Source organism: Oryctolagus cuniculus, chromosome 12, assembly GCF_964237555.1.
Source record: "Oryctolagus cuniculus chromosome 12, mOryCun1.1, whole genome shotgun sequence".
In the NCBI taxonomy this organism is placed as follows: domain Eukaryota; kingdom Metazoa; phylum Chordata; class Mammalia; order Lagomorpha; family Leporidae; genus Oryctolagus; species Oryctolagus cuniculus.
Window position 1 is genome coordinate 99,680,807 of NC_091443.1, and position 16,924 is coordinate 99,697,730.

Here is a 16,924-nt window from a genome sequence, read left to right on the forward strand (position 1 = left end):
AAAACAAGTACATATCCCCTGGTGAGATATGAAGATTTGCCATGAAGTTTTAGTAAATAAGGCAGTGTGGGGCTGTGTGTGATGCAGTGGATTAAACCACCACCTGTGACACAGACATCCAGTATCAGAATGCTGGTTCAATTGCTTCTTGGCCTTTTGGCTGAGATCAAGTAGCAGAATGCTGGTTCGACTCCCAGCTGCTCGCTTCTGATATGACTCCTAGCTAATGCACCTGGGAAGGCAGCCAAAGATGGTCCAAGGACTTAGGCCCCTGCCACTCATGTGGGAGACCAGGATGGAGTTCTGGTTCCTGACTTTGGCCTGGCCCAGACCTGTCTATTGCTTCCATTTGGGGAGTGAGCCAATAGATGGAAGATTTCTTCATCTCACTCTCTGTTTCTGTCTCTCACTTTTTTAAATACACACACAAACACATAAATTTGTCTAAAAATATAATAAGGCAGTGTGGTATTGGTGCAAGGATTGACCAGTAGTAGAGCCCAGAAAGTGGCCCACACATGTATGGCAACTTGGTATATGACAAAGGTCACATCATAAATCAGCAGGGAAAGAATAGATTTAGCTGGGGCAGATGTTTGGTGCAATGACTGGGACATCTGACTCCTATATCAGAGTACCTGTGTTTGAGTTCCAGCTCTGCTTTTGATGCTAACTGATTGCTAATGCTCACCCTGGGATGTGGCAGGGGATGGCTTTAAAGTAGTGGCCCTTTACTTAAAAAAAAATTGAGTTTACTGTATAGTGATAATGATTGGCTATTTACAAGAAAAAAAGACAAAAATTAAATTTTTACCTCACAGAATATACAAAGGTACTTCAAAAACTTCATGGAAAATGGGACTAAAAGGAGTTGATTTTGGTATAAAAAATCTTTAAGTATTCCCATAGGTTTTTTTAATAATATGCATTTCCATGAGCTTTTTGAAGACTATGCATATATATGGACTTCAATTTTTGCACAAAAATAAAACTTATCTTTTAATTCCATTTTTCCACACTTTTTGAAGTTATCTCTTAAAGTAAGCTTCTAATAGATCAGTAGACCAAATGTGAGAAGCAAATGTTGAAATTTTTAGAAGAAAAAAAAAAACTAGGAGAATATCAAGGTAAGGATGAAATTCTTATTCAAGACATAAAAAATTCAAACCATAAAGGAAAACACTGGAAGTTTTACAATAATTATTTTTAAAAGTTTCTGTATTAAAGTACAAAGGCAGGGGGCCGCCACTGCAGCATAGTGGATTAAGCTGCAGTCTGCAGTGCTGACATTCCTATAGGGGTGCTGGTTCGAGTCCCAGCTGCTCCACTTCTGATCCAACCCTCTGCTATGGCCTGGGAAAGCAGTAGAAGATGGCTCAAGTCCTTGGGCCCCTGCACACATGTGGGAGACCCGGAGGAAGCTCCAGGCTCCTGGCTTCACATTGGCCCAGCTCCCACCCTTGTAGCCATTTTGGGAGTGAATCAGCAGGTGGAAGTCTTCTCTCTCTCTCCCTCCCTCCCTCCTTTCCTCCCTCCCTCTCTCCCTTTGCCTCTCTTTAACTGTGCTTTTCAAATAAATAAATCCTACACTTAAGGCAGCTGCAAGCCATATAAACAGCAAAAGATTAGCATCCAGTTACTAAAGAACTCATCATTTATGTAAAATTCATGACATGTTATTGCATTTGTTTGTCTATAATGCTAGAATACTGGGAGGAAGGGATGGGAAAAAATGGGCTAAGGCTTTAGTTGTGTGTGTAATGGGACATTTTGTTAAAAAGTGAAGCAGTATGGCAAACTACTAACAAGTACTTTGTATTTTATCTTGGTGAGAGGTACATGCTTGTCTGTTTCATGTTGCTTTCTGTACTTTTTCTGAGAAGTTCATATTTTTAAATATTAACAGAAAAAAAAAAACCTTCCCCACTGTTGCAGGAAACACTAGCTCTTAGGGAGAATCAGTCTACTACATGTGTGAATCTGACAGCCCCAGCGTGTATTCTGACCTGTGATATCTGTTCACCTCATGTCACCATAACTTTCTCCTGTTTTATAATCAGATGATATCAGATGATAGAAAATATTGAAATACAAACAGCACTTTTTGCATGTTATGCCATTTTCATGATTTCCTTAGTGATTGATATTTATTTATTTAAGTCTAGATGGGGAAAAAAAAGCATTAATCATTTCACTTCCCACACTTCCTCCTCTTGGCAATACACCTTTGTTTATTTCAATGGTAAAGAATTATTCAAGGACTGTTGCAATACCTGTTACACTGTATTACATTGTAATGTATTTTAATGTTTTTTATAAGCTGAGTGAAAAATAACTGTGGAAGCCTCAACTAGAAACTGTTGAGATAATGGTTAGATGTGTCTCCTAATACATGAAGAACCCTGTTGAAAGCCAGTACTGGGTGTGATCTTGTGAACAAGGCAGCTTTGTAAATAATGGCAGTAGGGACATTTTTCTTCCTGAGAAATTACTTTTGGACGCATCTTGTGGGGCAGTCTTTTGATAAGTTTTTAAAAGGATGATAGATTTACTTTTGCTGCTTTGTTGATTTTTTAAAATTCTTGGAAAATTAGAATTTTGGTTTTATGCTGGACATCTTCACTTTCCAGGTTACTACAGGCTGCCTCATGTATTAAGGAAGAGGCTTCTAAAACCGAGAGTGAATTAACCCGGGGCCTCTCGGAGCTCTACCAGAGAAGATCCCGTGAAGAATCCACTGCAACTAATCAAGAGGACAGCAGAAAGAAACGTATGAACATAGAAGGCCTGTCTCTAGACTACTTTGATATCATGTGTTTTAAAAGATTGACATCTGGAGCGACCATTTGGCAAAGTGGTTAAGCTGCCACTTGGCGTGCCTTAATACTTAATATCATAGTACCTGAGTTCAAGTCCCAGCTCTGCTGTCTGTTATAGCTACCTGCAAATGCACCCCCTTGGAGGCAGCAGGTGATGGCTCAAGTATTTGGGGGACCTGAATTGAATTCCTAGCTCCTATCTTCAGCCTTGCCCAGCCCTGGCTGTTGTGGGCATTGAGGAATGAACCAGCAGATCGAAGGCCTCTCTCTCTTTGTTTCTCACTTTCTGTCTGTCTACCTTTCAAATGAAGTGAAAATAAATAAAAATTTAAATAATGGACATTTCCTGGAGTAAGGGTGAAATGGTAACTAAATGAAGAAGGGAAAAATTACTTTAGTTCAATAATGTTAAAAAAAATACATGAGTAAAACACTTTGATTTTTAGTTATAGCAGAAATGTAAGTTAACAACTTTGTATTATACATATTTGTTCATCTGGTGCCTTGCATTTTCAGTTATTCTCATTTATTGCTTAACAAAATTTACAAAATTTTTACTTTGTTGAACATTTAAGTTTTCTGTTTTTTCTTTAAGATTATTTATTTGAAGGGGAGAGAGAAATAAAGAATCAATCTTCCATCCCCTGGTTCACTCCCTAAACAGCTACAACAGCCAGGGCTGGGCCAGGAGGCCAGAGCGTCACCCGGGTCTCCCATTGGGGTGGTAGGGACCCAAGTACTTGGGCTATTCCCCACTGCCCTCCCAGGTGAGTTAGCACAGAGCTGGGTCTAAAGCAGAGCAGCTGGAACTCGATATGAGATGCCAGCACTGCAGGCAGCAACCTATCTCACTGTGACACAATGCTGGCTCCTGGTTTTCTGTTTTTTAATTATAAATAATACAGCCAGTGCCGCGGCTCACTAGGCTAATCCTCCGCCTTGCGACGCCGGCACACCGGGTTCTAGTCCCGGTCGGGGCGCCGGATTCTGTCCCGGTTGCCCCTCTTCCAGGCCAGCTCTCTACTGTGGCCAGGTAAGTGCAGTGGAGGATGGACCAAGTCCTTGGGCCCTGCACCAGCATGGGAGACCAGGATAAGCACCTGGCTCCTGCCATCAGATCAGTGTGGTGCGCTGGCTGCAGCACGCCGGCCATTGGAGGATGAACCAACAGCAAAAGGAAGACCTTTCTCTCTGTCTCTCTCTCTCTCTCTCACTGTCCACTCTGCCTGTCAAAAAAAAAAAATTATAAATAATACCACAGTGTACATCATGTAAAAAACATGATCTTTGACTGATTTTCTAAGGGGAGGTTTCCAGGAACAAGTTACTGTGTCATAGGTTATGAAAACTGGCCCCTGATGCAGATTGCTAGGTTGCCCTTTGGAAAAGTTTCATCCCAGCCTAGTAGGCGATCCCAGAATACATGTTTGGCAATTGCCTTACAGAAAACTCATCACACTGAGATGTTTAATTTCTTTTTTTTTTTTTTTTTAATTTATTTGTTTATTTGAAAGTTGAAGTTACACAGAGAGAGAAGGAGAAAGGTCTTCCATTTGCTGGTTCGCTCCCCAGATGACTACAAAGGCCAGAGCTGAACTGATCCTAAGCCAGGAGATTCTTCCCGGTCTCCCATGTGGGTGCAGAGGCCCAAGGACTAGGGCCATCTACTGCTTTCCCAGGCCATAGCAGAGAGCCAGATGGAAAGTGGAGGAGCCGGGTCTTGAACCAGCGCCCATGTGGGATGCCGGCACTGCAGGCGGCAGCTTTACCTTCTACACTACAGTGCCAGCCCCGCGATGTTTAATTTCTAAAGTTTTTTTAAAGAAAGGCTCTTTTCACCCTGAATAGGGGGGAGAAAACCACCAAATCAGATCATTCTGAAGGGATGTACTTCAATATTCTTTCACAGTAATCTGAATTACAGTAATTCTTGGTTCTGCAGAAGCAACACTGACTGACTTTTCTTCCCCTGATGCCGTTTTTGTAGGCGGTGTCCCCCGCACTCCAGTGAGGCAGAAGATGAATACCATGTGCCGTTCCTTGAAGATGGTGAACGTTGCCAGGCTCAATGTAAAGGCTCAGAAGTTACAGCCGGATGGCAGTCCAGACGTGGCTGGGGAAAAGGGGATCCCAAGGATAGCTGGTGGAAGAGCAGCAGATAAGCTGGAAGACAGAGGGAGGACGTTAAGAAGTTCTAAACCCAAAGGTACTCCTCCAGCCTGTAGCATTCTGATGTCTGCGTTTACTCCTTTATAGTCTGCATGTTTTAAAATAAGCCTTCGTATCACGTCCCTTAATTGATTGCTTGGATATCTGCCTCGTGTCCCAAAGTATGTTACGGCAAATACAATGAAAGCATCCTATCCTTAGATTTCTGATCTAACTGTAGAGACAAAACTGATGAACTATCAGTATCTAGAAGAACCACAAATCTAAAAAAGGAAATACATGCCCATGTGGGAAGTCAAGACCAGACTGGGACCCGGCAGAGGGAAGGTTGAAGGTCAGGGCTCAGATCAAGAGAAGACTTCTAAAACACCGTGGAGGTCAGGCTGCACTTCCAAGAATGAGCAGCAGTCAGAGGGCAGACAGGTAAAAGACGAGTGTTCCATCTGCAGGATCAGCTAAGCGGAGTCCCCAGGAAGAGCCATGGCTTGGCCATAGGACAGTGGTTAAGGAAGTCTTGCTTTTGTGAGTAGAGCGAGAGGGAAAAGGTTCTTGAATGACCTAGGGCTGGGCTTTTTGAAGTCTTACAGAGGTGGGCAGAAGAATTTAGTTGCACTGTTTTTATTTTCCTATTTGCATATTTTTTCCTTTTTTTTTCCCTGGTAAATAGATGGAAGTTAAGTGTGTTTCTTACTGTCAATGTACATTCTTAACTCAGTGATAGTGCTAGTCCTATGGGACGAGCGTGAACATAGCTTGTAAACTCTGGCAATGATTGTATGATGCCACCTTTGAGTTCTTTTGGAAATTCTCGAGTGAAGGTTTCTGCTCGTTTAAAGGTTCTTCTTGGAGCCGGCGCTGTGGTGCAGTGGACTAAGTCTCTACCTGCAGCGCTGGCATCCCATATGGGCACTGGTTCGTGTCCCGGCTGCTCCTCTTCAGATCCAGTTCCCTGCTAACGTTCCTGGGAAAGCAGTGGAGGGTTGCTCAAGTACTTGGGCCCCTGTACCCACATGGAAGACTTGGAAGAGGCTCCTGGCTCTTGGCTTCAGATCAGCCCAGCTCTGGCTATTGCAGCCATTTAGGGAGTGAACCAGGGGATAGAAGACTTTGTTCTCTCTCTTGCTTTTTTTTTTTTTTTTTTTTTTTTTGACAGGCAGAGTGGACAGTGAGAGAGAGAGACAGAGAGAAAGGTCTTCCTTTGCCGTTGGTTCACCCTCCAATGGCCGCCACGGCCAGCGCGCTGTGGCCGGCTCACCGCGCTGATCCGATGCCAGGAGCCAGGAGCCAGGTGCTTTTCCTGGTCTCCCATGGGGTGCAGGGCCCAAGCACCTGGGCCATCCTCCACTGCACTCCCTGGCCATAGCAGAGAGCTGGCCTGGAAGAGGGGCAACCGGGACAGAATCCGGCGCCCCAACCGGGACTAGAACCCGGTGTGCCGGCGCCGCAAGGTGGAGGATTAGCCTATTGAGCCACGGCGCCGGCCTTTATTTATTTATTTTAAACAGGCAGAGTTAGACAGTGAGAGAGAGAGACAGAGAAAAAGGTCTTCCTTCTGTTGGTTCACCCCCCAAATGGCTGTTACGGCCGGCGCTGCACTGATCTGAAGCCAGGAGCCAGGTGCTTCCTCCTGGTCTCCCATGCGGGTGCAGGGGCCCAAGTACTTGGGCCATCCTCCACTGCCTTCCTGGGCCACAGCAGAGAGCTGGCCTGAAAGAGGGGCAACCGGGACAGAATCCGGCGCCCCAACCGGGACTAGAACCCGGAGTACCAGCGCCACAGGTGGAGGATTAGCCAAGTGAGCCACGGCACCAGCCATGACAAAGCATCCTTAATGAGCTCGTAAAGGTAGGTGAGAATCTGGGTGATTGATAGATACCTACCTGCAAGGGAGAGCAAACACAGCAGTGTTAAAGATCAGACGGTTTTCATGTAACTTCTAAACTAGATCCAGAAATAAACCTAGATAACAGTTGTAAAATGACAGAGGCAGCCCAGTAAGAGGAAGAGGATAATCTTTTCACACAAGTTGCTAGAACAACTGCATATCTATGGAAAAAAATTTGACCTTCCCTCTTATTAGTTATCTGCTTTTTCTCTTTTTTTCATTTCTAACATTGTTTATTTATGACTTATTTTTTCCTCTCTCCATTTTGTTTAGCTTATCTTTTTTGAAAAATGTTTTATTTCATAATTAGCTTTTACTATTTTGGACTGGTTCAGTGAATGTGGTCTGTAACATATTGCTTCTTTAATATTTGCTGCAACCTGGCCTAGTATGTGGTCAAGTTTTAATATTTCATGTGTAGTCGAAAGTAATGTGTATTCTTTAATTGTTGAGCACTTGGTTATTAATGTTTGAATATTCAATATTCTTGGCCATTAAATTTTTCTTTTATCCATTACTGAGATGGTTATATTAGTCTTTCTCCATGTATATTTGTCAGAATTCCCTTGCGATCCTTCTAGTTTTACATCATATCTTTTGAGACTTTCTTGTTAGGTTCATACGAGATCATAATTATTTATATCTTCCTTGCTCTTATGTCTTTTGCAATGAATAATAACCACTTTATTTCTAATAACCTTATACCTTAAGGTTATTAACATTTTCAGTGTCTCTTTGTCATTATGTTTTGGATATATCTTTGTAAAAAGCATACATTTTAAAAAGTCCAGTCTGATAATTTCTTCTTAACTATAGCAGGTTTGTCAGTAAATGTTCACAGTCATGATTACTGACTAGTTCAGGTGTATTACTAATATGTTATTTTGTTGAAAAACTATCTTTTTATCCATTGTATTCTCTTTCCCCCTTTGTCGAAGACCCATTGGCTGTGTTAATGTGGTACTGTAATCTGTTCCATTGACCTGTTTGTTTATTCTTTTGCCGATACCACACTTCCGTAGCTTTATATAAGTCATGACATCTGTCCTCCAACTTTGTTATTCATGTCAATGTTGAGTTAACTTTGCTGGCTGGACCTCTGACTTCTGCATGTAAACTTTAGAATAAGTTTGTGGATCCACAAAGTAACTTCCTGAAAGTCTGATTGGGAGGGCATTGAATCTGTAGATCAAGTTGAGGAGAACTGAGATCGTGACACATTGCGTCTTCTGTGCACGAACATGCAACCTTGTTGTGATTGCTTGTTAGTTCCAGCAGTTGTTGACTCTTGGATTTTCTATGTAGACGACCATGTCATCTGTGAACAAAGACAATTTTATTTCTTCCTACCCTTACATTTTTTACTAATACACTTGATTTGCAAAGCCCTAAACTAATCACCTCTCTCTGCACTTTCTTAGTTTCAACATTGTAGACATTTTGGGCCAGATGCTTCTTTGTGGTGAGGGCTGTCTCACACTGTTGGATGTTTAGCTCCCTGGCCTCTACATAGTCAATACCAGTAACAGCCGCCACTCCTCACCACCAGCTGGGATAATCCAAACGTAGCCAAATTAGCCCTAAGAGGCAGACATCTCCCCTAGTTGACAACCAGTGGCTTAAATTAAATTAAACAAAAGGGCTTGAGCTGGATGTGATAATCAATTTTACCTTTTTTCACAGATTTTAAAACTGAGGATGAACTACTGTCTTACATACATGAAAATTACCAAAAGACTGTGGCCTCAGGAGAAACCACATTGTGTTCGTGTGCTCGGAACATAATCTCCACCATTAAAGTGTTCCTGAAATCAAAAGGCATCAAGGAATTAGAAGTAAGAGTCCAGATGTCGTTGCCTGTTATAGATGCAGTAGTGGTTTGCTTCATACCTGTTGGGGGATGTCTGTTATGCTATGTGTGATGCAGGGATGATAAGATGAGCAAGGGAGTGATTGTAGCTCCAGATCCGAGAAGGTGAACACAATGACTGCTAAGGCAGAGATCAAAGAAGTGGTGTGAGTGCAGACAGTTACATGTCTTTTTCTCCTGTGGAAAGCTGTTTTGCTCATGTGAGTGCCATTGTGTGTGTGTGTGTGTGTGTGTGTGTGTGTGTTTTAATCCCAGCTGTACTTTAAATCTTTTTTAGAATGTTGATACCGGGGGCTGGTGCTGTGGTGCACTAGGTTAACCCTCTGCCTATGCTGCCGGCATCCCATATGGGTGCCAGTTGGAGTCCCGGCTGCTCCTCTTCCAATCCAGCTCTCTGCTATGGCTGGGAAAGCAGTAGAAGATGGCCCAAGTACCTGGACCCCTGCACCTGCATGGCTCTGGCTTCAGATCAGCCCAGTTCCTGCTGTTGCAGGCATTTGGGGAGTAAACCAGCAGATGGAAGACCTTTCTCTCTCTCTCTCTGTAACTCTACCTCTCAAATAAACAAATAAAGCCAGGTTAATGCCTGGCTTCCTCCAGATGAATTGAAACAGATTTTGCGTTGAAACCAGACAGCTATACTTTGAAAAAGCTCCCTAGATCCTTACACACAGGATTCTCTGCACCACTCTTTTAGACCATATTATTATCATTTCTGTTCATGTTTAGTGGTGAAAGCAGAAAAGCAGGGCTCTTTCTGTGTGATGAGCATAAAGAGTCACTACTTTGTGGAATCTTTCTTTAAAAAAAAAAAAAAAAAAAGGATTTATCTATTTTTTGAAAGGTGGAGTTACAGAGAGTGGGAGAATCAGAGATTTTCCATCCTCTGCTTTACTCCCCAAACGGCTGCAACAGCCAAGAGCTTCATCTGGCCCACGTGGATGTAGAGGCCCAATTACTTGGCCGTCTTCTGCTGCTTTCCCAGGCACATTAGTAGGAAGCCAGATCAGAAGTAGAGCAGCTAGGACTTGAACCTGCATCCATGTTGGATACTGGTGACACAGGTGGCAGCCTAACCTACTACACCACAAAACAGGCCCCCAGAACCATCCACTTAAGATAGTTTAAATCTACAGACTTGCTGTAACCATGCATATTTGCCCAAAAATACTTTTTTGCAATTTTTTTAAAGATCTAAAAAGAATAATATTTGATTCACTATTCTTCATCCAAATGAAAGAATAGAGAAATTTGTAACATACTTCCCATTTTAAGGAGTTAGTCAAATGTGAAAGAAATTAAAAAATAGCAAGTAGCTTACTATTTGATTAAAATTTTATATTTTCAGGTAACTTGTCTGAATCAAGTAAAAAGTAACTTTTTAAAAACGAGCAAAAGTCTTCGACAGAATCTAGGGAAAAAGCTGGATAAAGAAGACAAAGTCAGAGAGTAAGTTCCTGCATTTTAACTCTTTAAATATTATTCCAAGGGGCCAACGCCGTGGCTCACTTGGTTAATCCTCCACCTACAGTGCCGGCATCCCATATGGGCACCGGGTTCTAGTCCCGGCTGCTCCTCTTCCAGCCCAACTCCCTGCTGTGGCCTGGGAGTGCAGTGGAGGATGGCCCAAGTGCTTGGGCCCTGCACCTGCATGGTATACCAGGAGAAGCACCTGGCTCCTGACTTAGGATCGACACAGCGCCAGCTGTAGCGGCCATTTAGGGGGTGAACCAATGGAAGGAAGACCTTTCTCTCTGTCTCTGTCTCTCTCTCTCTCACTGTCTAACTCTGCTTGTCAAATTTATAAAAATTTAAAAAATAAAGTCCTGAAACAGAGCTCTGAGGTGGTGTGGGTCAGTTTAAAATTGATTGCCCTTTGCTGGTTTTTTGTGATCCTACCTAATGATCGCCTCGGTTATTAGAGAAAACAGTGGTTCTTTTCCTTTTTAGCTCTTCCTTAAATAAATAGATGCATGCTTAAGGAAGGCGCTTTTAGCTAAGTGGCATTCGTAGTAGATAACGACCAAATATTTTCTTCTGCCCAGGTGCCAGCTCCAGGTGTTTCTTCGTTTGGAGCTGTGTGTACAGTGCCCTTCAGTACTTGAAAGTCCTGATGATATGGAGCACACGGTGGAGGAGGCAAGTATACAGCTCAGTGCCGTCGGGAGTGTGGCCTGGATGCCTTGGGCTTCTCTGCAGGGGGCATTCGGTGACTTCTCACCTTTCCGCCAGGTGACAGATTTGCTGCGCATGTTGTGTCTCACTGAGGACTCTGCATACCTGTCCAACTTTCTGGAGGAAATTTTGAAACTGTAAGTTTGTTGGCAACTACCTTTAAAATCGTTTTACTGAATGAGCTACGTGTGCTATCGTCACAGCATTATGGGATTGTCAGGGGTATTTCTAACACTGCGTTGATGGAGGGAGTAGAGCGGGTGAGACGGTACCTCTGTTCCACGTTTCACCCATCTGTCCCGCAGGTACATTGACTCGATCCCAGAGACGCTGGGAAACCTTTACAACAGCCTCGGGTTTATGATTCCTCAGAAGCTGGCTGGCGTCCTGCCTACAGACTTCTTCAGCGATGACTCCATAACACAAGAGAGCAAATCACCACTTCCTTCCGTGCCTCTCCTGCCGAGTTCTCACAGATCAGTGTCGGGCAGCACCGAATCAGACCAGCTGGAAGAGCTGCGCACCAGATCAGCCAAGAAGAGAAGGTGAGTCTGTGTCTGTAACCCTGATCGGAGGGCGCAGAGAGCAAAAGCGGTCAGACCTCCTGTCTCACTACATTTTACAGTGACCTATAGGCCTCTCTAGCACTCTTTGAAACTTAACTTTTTTTTTTTTTTTTTTTTTTTTTTATTTGAAAGAGCACAGAGAGGGAGAGAAAAAGACAGGTTCCATTCGCTGGTTTACTCCCTAAGTGGCCACAATGACTAGGACTGGGCCATGCTGAAGCCAGAAGACTGGAACTCCATCCAGGTCTCCCACATGGGTGGCAGGGGCTCAAGCACTCAGGCCATTCTTCACTTCTTTCCCAAGGCACATTAGCAGGAAGCTGGACTGAAAGTAGAGCAGCTGGGACTTGAACCACCGTCGTGTGCAATGCTGACACTGCAGGGGCAGGCCAACCCACTAGGCTGCAGTGCTGGCCCCTGAAACTTTTGTTTTAGACTAGCCAAGACAGCCCCCCGCCTTTTTTTCTTTTTTAAAAATTTTATTTATTTATTTGAAAGGCAGAGTTAGAGAGAGAGAGGTCTTCCCTCTACTAGTTCACTCCCCAGATGGCCTCAACGGCAGGAGCTGGGCTGATCTGAAGCCACTCCTGAGCTTCTTCTGGGTCTCCCACACAGGAGGGGCCCAACCACTTGGGCCATCTTCTGCTTTCCCAGGACATAGCAGAGAGCCGGATCTGAAGAGGAGCAGCTGGGACTCAAACCGGCGCCCATTTGGGATGCCAGGGCTGCAGACAGAGGCTTAGCCCACTATGCCACAGTGCTAGCCCCAACAGCTTCCTTCTTTACCATCACATTTACAGAGGTCTTGGCAATATCAGTGTCAGATAGGTACAGTTGTTAGCTAGAAGAACTAGATACTAATTTTTTCCCCTAAAGATTTATTTATTTGAAGGGCAGAGTTAGTAACAGAGGAAAGACAGAGATCTTCCATCCTCTGGCTCACCCCCCAAATGGCCACAATGACCAGGGTTGGGCCACCTAGAGCCAGGAGCTTCATCTGGGTCTCGCATGGGGGGGCAGGAGCTCGAGCATTTGGGCCATATTGCCCTGCACATCAGCAAGGAGCTGGATCAGAAGTGGAACATTTGGTACTTGAACTGGTGCCCATATGGGTTGCCAGTGCTGTAGCTGGTGGCTTAACCTGCTGTGCTACAGCACCAGCCCCTATATTTTAAGTTTTTAGTGAAATAAATCTGAGTCCTCTGAAAGATTAATATATTAACCCAAGAAGCTCATGGAATCAAGTGAATTATTTGCACTGTTAGTTATAATTCTGACAAAGTCCAGTTGTCTTTGTCCATTGGGTGTATTGAATTAGTAGTTGAATCACAGACGCTAACTGTGGAGTTGCTAACACAGCATCTGACATTCCCTGTGTACTCTAGGGAGTGCGTGACATTTATGTTGTAGTTCACAAAGCCCTTCTTTACCATCCTCATGGGGTCTTTCAGCAACTGGGAAGAAGCCTCTTATTTATGTGCAACTTGTAACTAGTGTGTCTTGACTGTTTCTATTTTTAAAGGAAAAATGCATTAATAAGACATAAAAGCATTGCAGAGGTTTCACAGAATCTTCGACAAATTGAAGTTCCCAAAATGTCCAAGAGAGCTACAAAAAATGTAAGTAATCTCTTGTAGAGGTAAAATGGCACTTGGCAGTTACTCCTTCCAGCTCTAGTTTACACAATAAACAAGAATGAGAAGCAGTTTGTCTACTTTATTTTTTTTTTAAAGATTTATTTATTTATTTGAAAGAATTACACACAGAAGAGAGGCAGAGAGAGAGAGGTCTTCCATCCGCTGGTTCACTCCCCAGCTGACTGTGACGGCTGGAGCTGCAACCATCTGAAGCCAGGAGCCAGGAGCTTCTTCCGGGTCTCCCATGCAGGTGCAGGGGCCCAAGGACTTGGGCCATCTTCTACTGCTTTCCCAGGCCATAGCAGAGAGCTGGATCAGAAGTGGGGCAGCCGGGACTCGAAACCGGCGCCCATGTAGGATTCCAGCACTGCAGGTGGCGGCTATGCCACAGCACCGGCCCTCCTTGTCTGCTTTTAAGAAATAGCAAAAATAGGGGCCAGTGCTGTGGCGCAATGGATTAATGTCCTGGCCTGAAGTGCTGGCATCCCATATGGGCACTGGTTCTACTCCTGGCTGCTCCACTTCCAATCCAGCTCTCTGGTATGACCTGGGAAAGCAGTAGAAGATGGCCCAAGTACTTGGGCCCCTGCACCCATGTGGGAGATCCAGAGGAAGCTCCTGGCTTTGGATTGGTTCAGTTTCAGCCGTTGCGGCCAATTGGGGAGTGAACCAGCGGATGGAAGACCTCTCTCTTTCTCTCTCTCTCTGCTTCTCCTCTCTGTGTATAACTCTGACTCTCAAAAAATAAATAAATCTTAAAAAAAAAAAGAAATAGCAAAAAGAATGCCAGTATTTTTATGAAACTGTATAAAACTCGAATCTGAGGAATAAACAAATATAATTTGTTAGAAGATTAACATTTTATCCAGAAATGTGATAGAGGAAATATGAAGAAAAATGACAATTAAGAATGAGTAAATTAATTCAGAAATCTTTAATGTGAGAAAACTCCCAAAGCAATAACTAAGCAAAGAAGTCACTGAAGTAATATAGTTCAAAAGGACTGTGATTACCTAACAGGAAGTCCTTCTCAGTACTATATGTTTTATTTCAATAACAAGTTTTTAGAAAAAGAAGACCGTCATGAAACCAGGTGGTCACTGGGTTTTCTGTGGAAGAAGATACAGGAACTGAGGGTTGTACTGGTTGCAAAGAAAAAGAAAAATAGCTGAGATCAGTTCACTGAGTATAATTAATGTCCTGCAAAGCAGAGAAGGGAGACTAAAAATGACACACGGGACCTATGTGAGAAGGGTTAAATTCTCTGAGAATCAGCAGGACAAGCATTAACCACCTCCGTAGCAGCTGTGTTTCTAGCTGTTTAGAGCTGCTCTCTGGAGTTGGAGGTGGGATTTCTCTGAGTTAGTGGTGTTCACTTTCTTACTACCCCTTGCCCATGAATAAAATGCACGTTTTGGGTGTTTTGTAATCCTGAATGAAGGATGCAGAATCCAAAAGTGGACAGGAACAGTGGTCAGACCTCCTCTCTCACTGGATTTCATAAGTGACCTGAAGGCCTTTCTAGCACTCTTGCAGACTTGTTTTAGATTGGCCAACACAGTTTTATGATCAGATTTACTGAGATCGGGGTTTAACTTTGGTTAATAAAGAATTTTTTTCCTGTGTCCAAATCAGTGCCATAGATAAGTGCCAGAATTGGAGTGACCAGATGTTAAGTTGTTACAGACTAAGTCTGAGTCTCTGGAGGATCTGTGCAGTTAACTCAGGAAGCAGTGAGATCATAGCATAGGTGTAGACGCTTACGGCTCACTACCTCATGTATATAATTCCTCTGCGCATCTTAACTTCAGAAGAGCACAATGGTCTGCAAAAGATTGGACTGTGCTGCTCCAGTACTTCCAGTATGTACTCAGCTTTTCTTTTGGTGATATGGACTAGCAAGCATTGAGAAACTTTTTCTGTAAAGGACTGGATAGCAAGTGTTAACGTCTTTGTGAGCCATGCAGTATGTGTCACGCCTACTTGGCTCTCCTGTTGCAGGGGAGAGCAGCTAGAGACAACATGTAAACTAAGCGATGTGACTGTGTGTCAGTAATACTTATTTTCAGAAATAAGAGTGGCCCAATTTGCTCTACAAGCTGTAGTTTGCTGATCTCTGTTTTAGGGAATCTGGTGTATGACATATTTTCATAGTTGTAATTTACCTCTTTAAAACAGTTATTGCCGGGCAATATAAATGACTGAGGATTATTACATGACATATCTTAGCAGCAAGACCTTGGTTTTGTATCACTAAGATCAATTAAGTTTCTCTGTATGAAAGTTCTTCAACTATTACAATGGCAAACTGAATACACACACTATTCCCTTGTGTAGGTGTATCGGGAGTTCAGACTCTGCAGTCTTGAACTCTAGTGGCTAGTAGAGAAGAGTTGGATCTAGAGCTGTTCCTAAGTGTATATTCACCCTCTAACTAGTTTATATGACTCTCCACTCTTTTACAGGCAGCATGGGGAATAAAAGATACATGATCATCATTAAAAAGTTAGTCATTAAGTTAAAGTCAGAGTGCTCTTCTCTATCTTTTTTTTTTTTTTTTTTTTTTTTTTTTTGACAGGCAGAGTGGACAATGAGAGAGAAAGAGACAGAGAGAAAGGTCTTCCTTTGCCATTGGTTCACCCCCCAGTGGCTGCTCCGGTGGCGCTCTGTGGCAGGCACACCGCGCTGATCCGAAGCCAGGAGCCAGGTGCTTCTCCTGGTCTCCCATGGGGTGCAGGGCCCAAGGACTTGGGTCATCCTCCACTGCACTCCCGGGCCACAGCAGAGAGCTGGCCTGGAAGAGAAGCAACCAGGACAGAATCCGGCGCCCCGACTGGGACTAGAATCCCGGGGTGCCGGCGCCGCAGGCGGAGGATTAGCTATTGAGCCGCGGCGCCGGCAGTCTCCATCTATTCTTCAGAAGTAATCCCTTTAGACAGTCTGTTACGTGTATCCAGACCGTGTCCTGTATAGACCAGTAGCAGGACGATTACACACATCTTATCAAACACATATTCAAAAATATTAGGTGATTTTGGGGGCAGCGTTGTAATATAGCTGGTTAATCTGCTGCCTGCAATGCCAGCATCCCATATGGGCACCGGTTCAAGTCCTGGCTGCTCCAATTCCAATCCAGCTCCCTGCTAATGTGCAGGGAAAGCAGTGGAAGTAGGTCCAGGTCTTTGGGCCCCTGTACTCATGGGGGAGACTCAGAAGAAGCTCCTGGTTTCAGCCTGGCCCAGTCCTGACCATTGCAACCATTTGGGAAGTGATCCTGCAAATGGAAAATATCTCTTTCTGTCTCTCCCTCTCTCTAACTCTGCCTTGCAAATAAATAAATCTTTTTTTTAAAAAAATGATTTCATCTACTGTGCTTAGACTTTTTTCCCAGAGGTTTGTTAATTTGAAAGAATGACAGGGAGAAACGGAGAGCTTCCATCCACTGATTCGCTCCCCAAATGACTGATCCAGGCCAAATGCAGGAGCCCAGAACTCCATCTGGGTCTCCCATGCGGTACAGGGGCCCAAGCACTCGGGCCACCTTCCACTGCTTTCCCAGGCCATAGCAGAAAACTGGTCAAAAGTAGAGTAGCCAGGTCTTGAACTGGCATTCAAATGGAATGCCAGATCACAAGTGGAGGCTTAATCCATGCTGGTGGTTCCCTTTCCTTATGTGTGTGTGTGTGTGTGTTTTAAAGATTCATTTATTTGTTTGAAAGAGTCACAGAGAAGGAGAGAGAGAGGTCTTTCATCTGCTGGTTCACTTCCCAAATGGCCACAACGGTTAGAGCTGAACTGATCTG

General features: G+C 43.8%; 1 protein-coding gene across 2 annotated transcripts in view; it reads left to right on the forward strand.

Moving 5' to 3' along the window:
• The window catches only part of TICRR (TOPBP1 interacting checkpoint and replication regulator), a 46,346-nt gene that overhangs the window by 14,246 nt on the left and 15,176 nt on the right, over positions 1–16,924 (forward strand). For both annotated transcript variants that reach the window (XM_070054526.1, XM_070054525.1), the window contains exons 6-13: positions 2,631–2,770; positions 4,807–5,025; positions 8,557–8,708; positions 10,092–10,192; positions 10,789–10,882; positions 10,976–11,055; positions 11,224–11,463; positions 13,007–13,103. In XM_070054526.1, the coding sequence (XP_069910627.1) occupies positions 2,631–2,770; positions 4,807–5,025; positions 8,557–8,708; positions 10,092–10,192; positions 10,789–10,882; positions 10,976–11,055; positions 11,224–11,463; positions 13,007–13,103 (1,123 nt within the window). The remainder of the gene's footprint in view (positions 1–2,630; positions 2,771–4,806; positions 5,026–8,556; positions 8,709–10,091; positions 10,193–10,788; positions 10,883–10,975; positions 11,056–11,223; positions 11,464–13,006; positions 13,104–16,924) is intronic.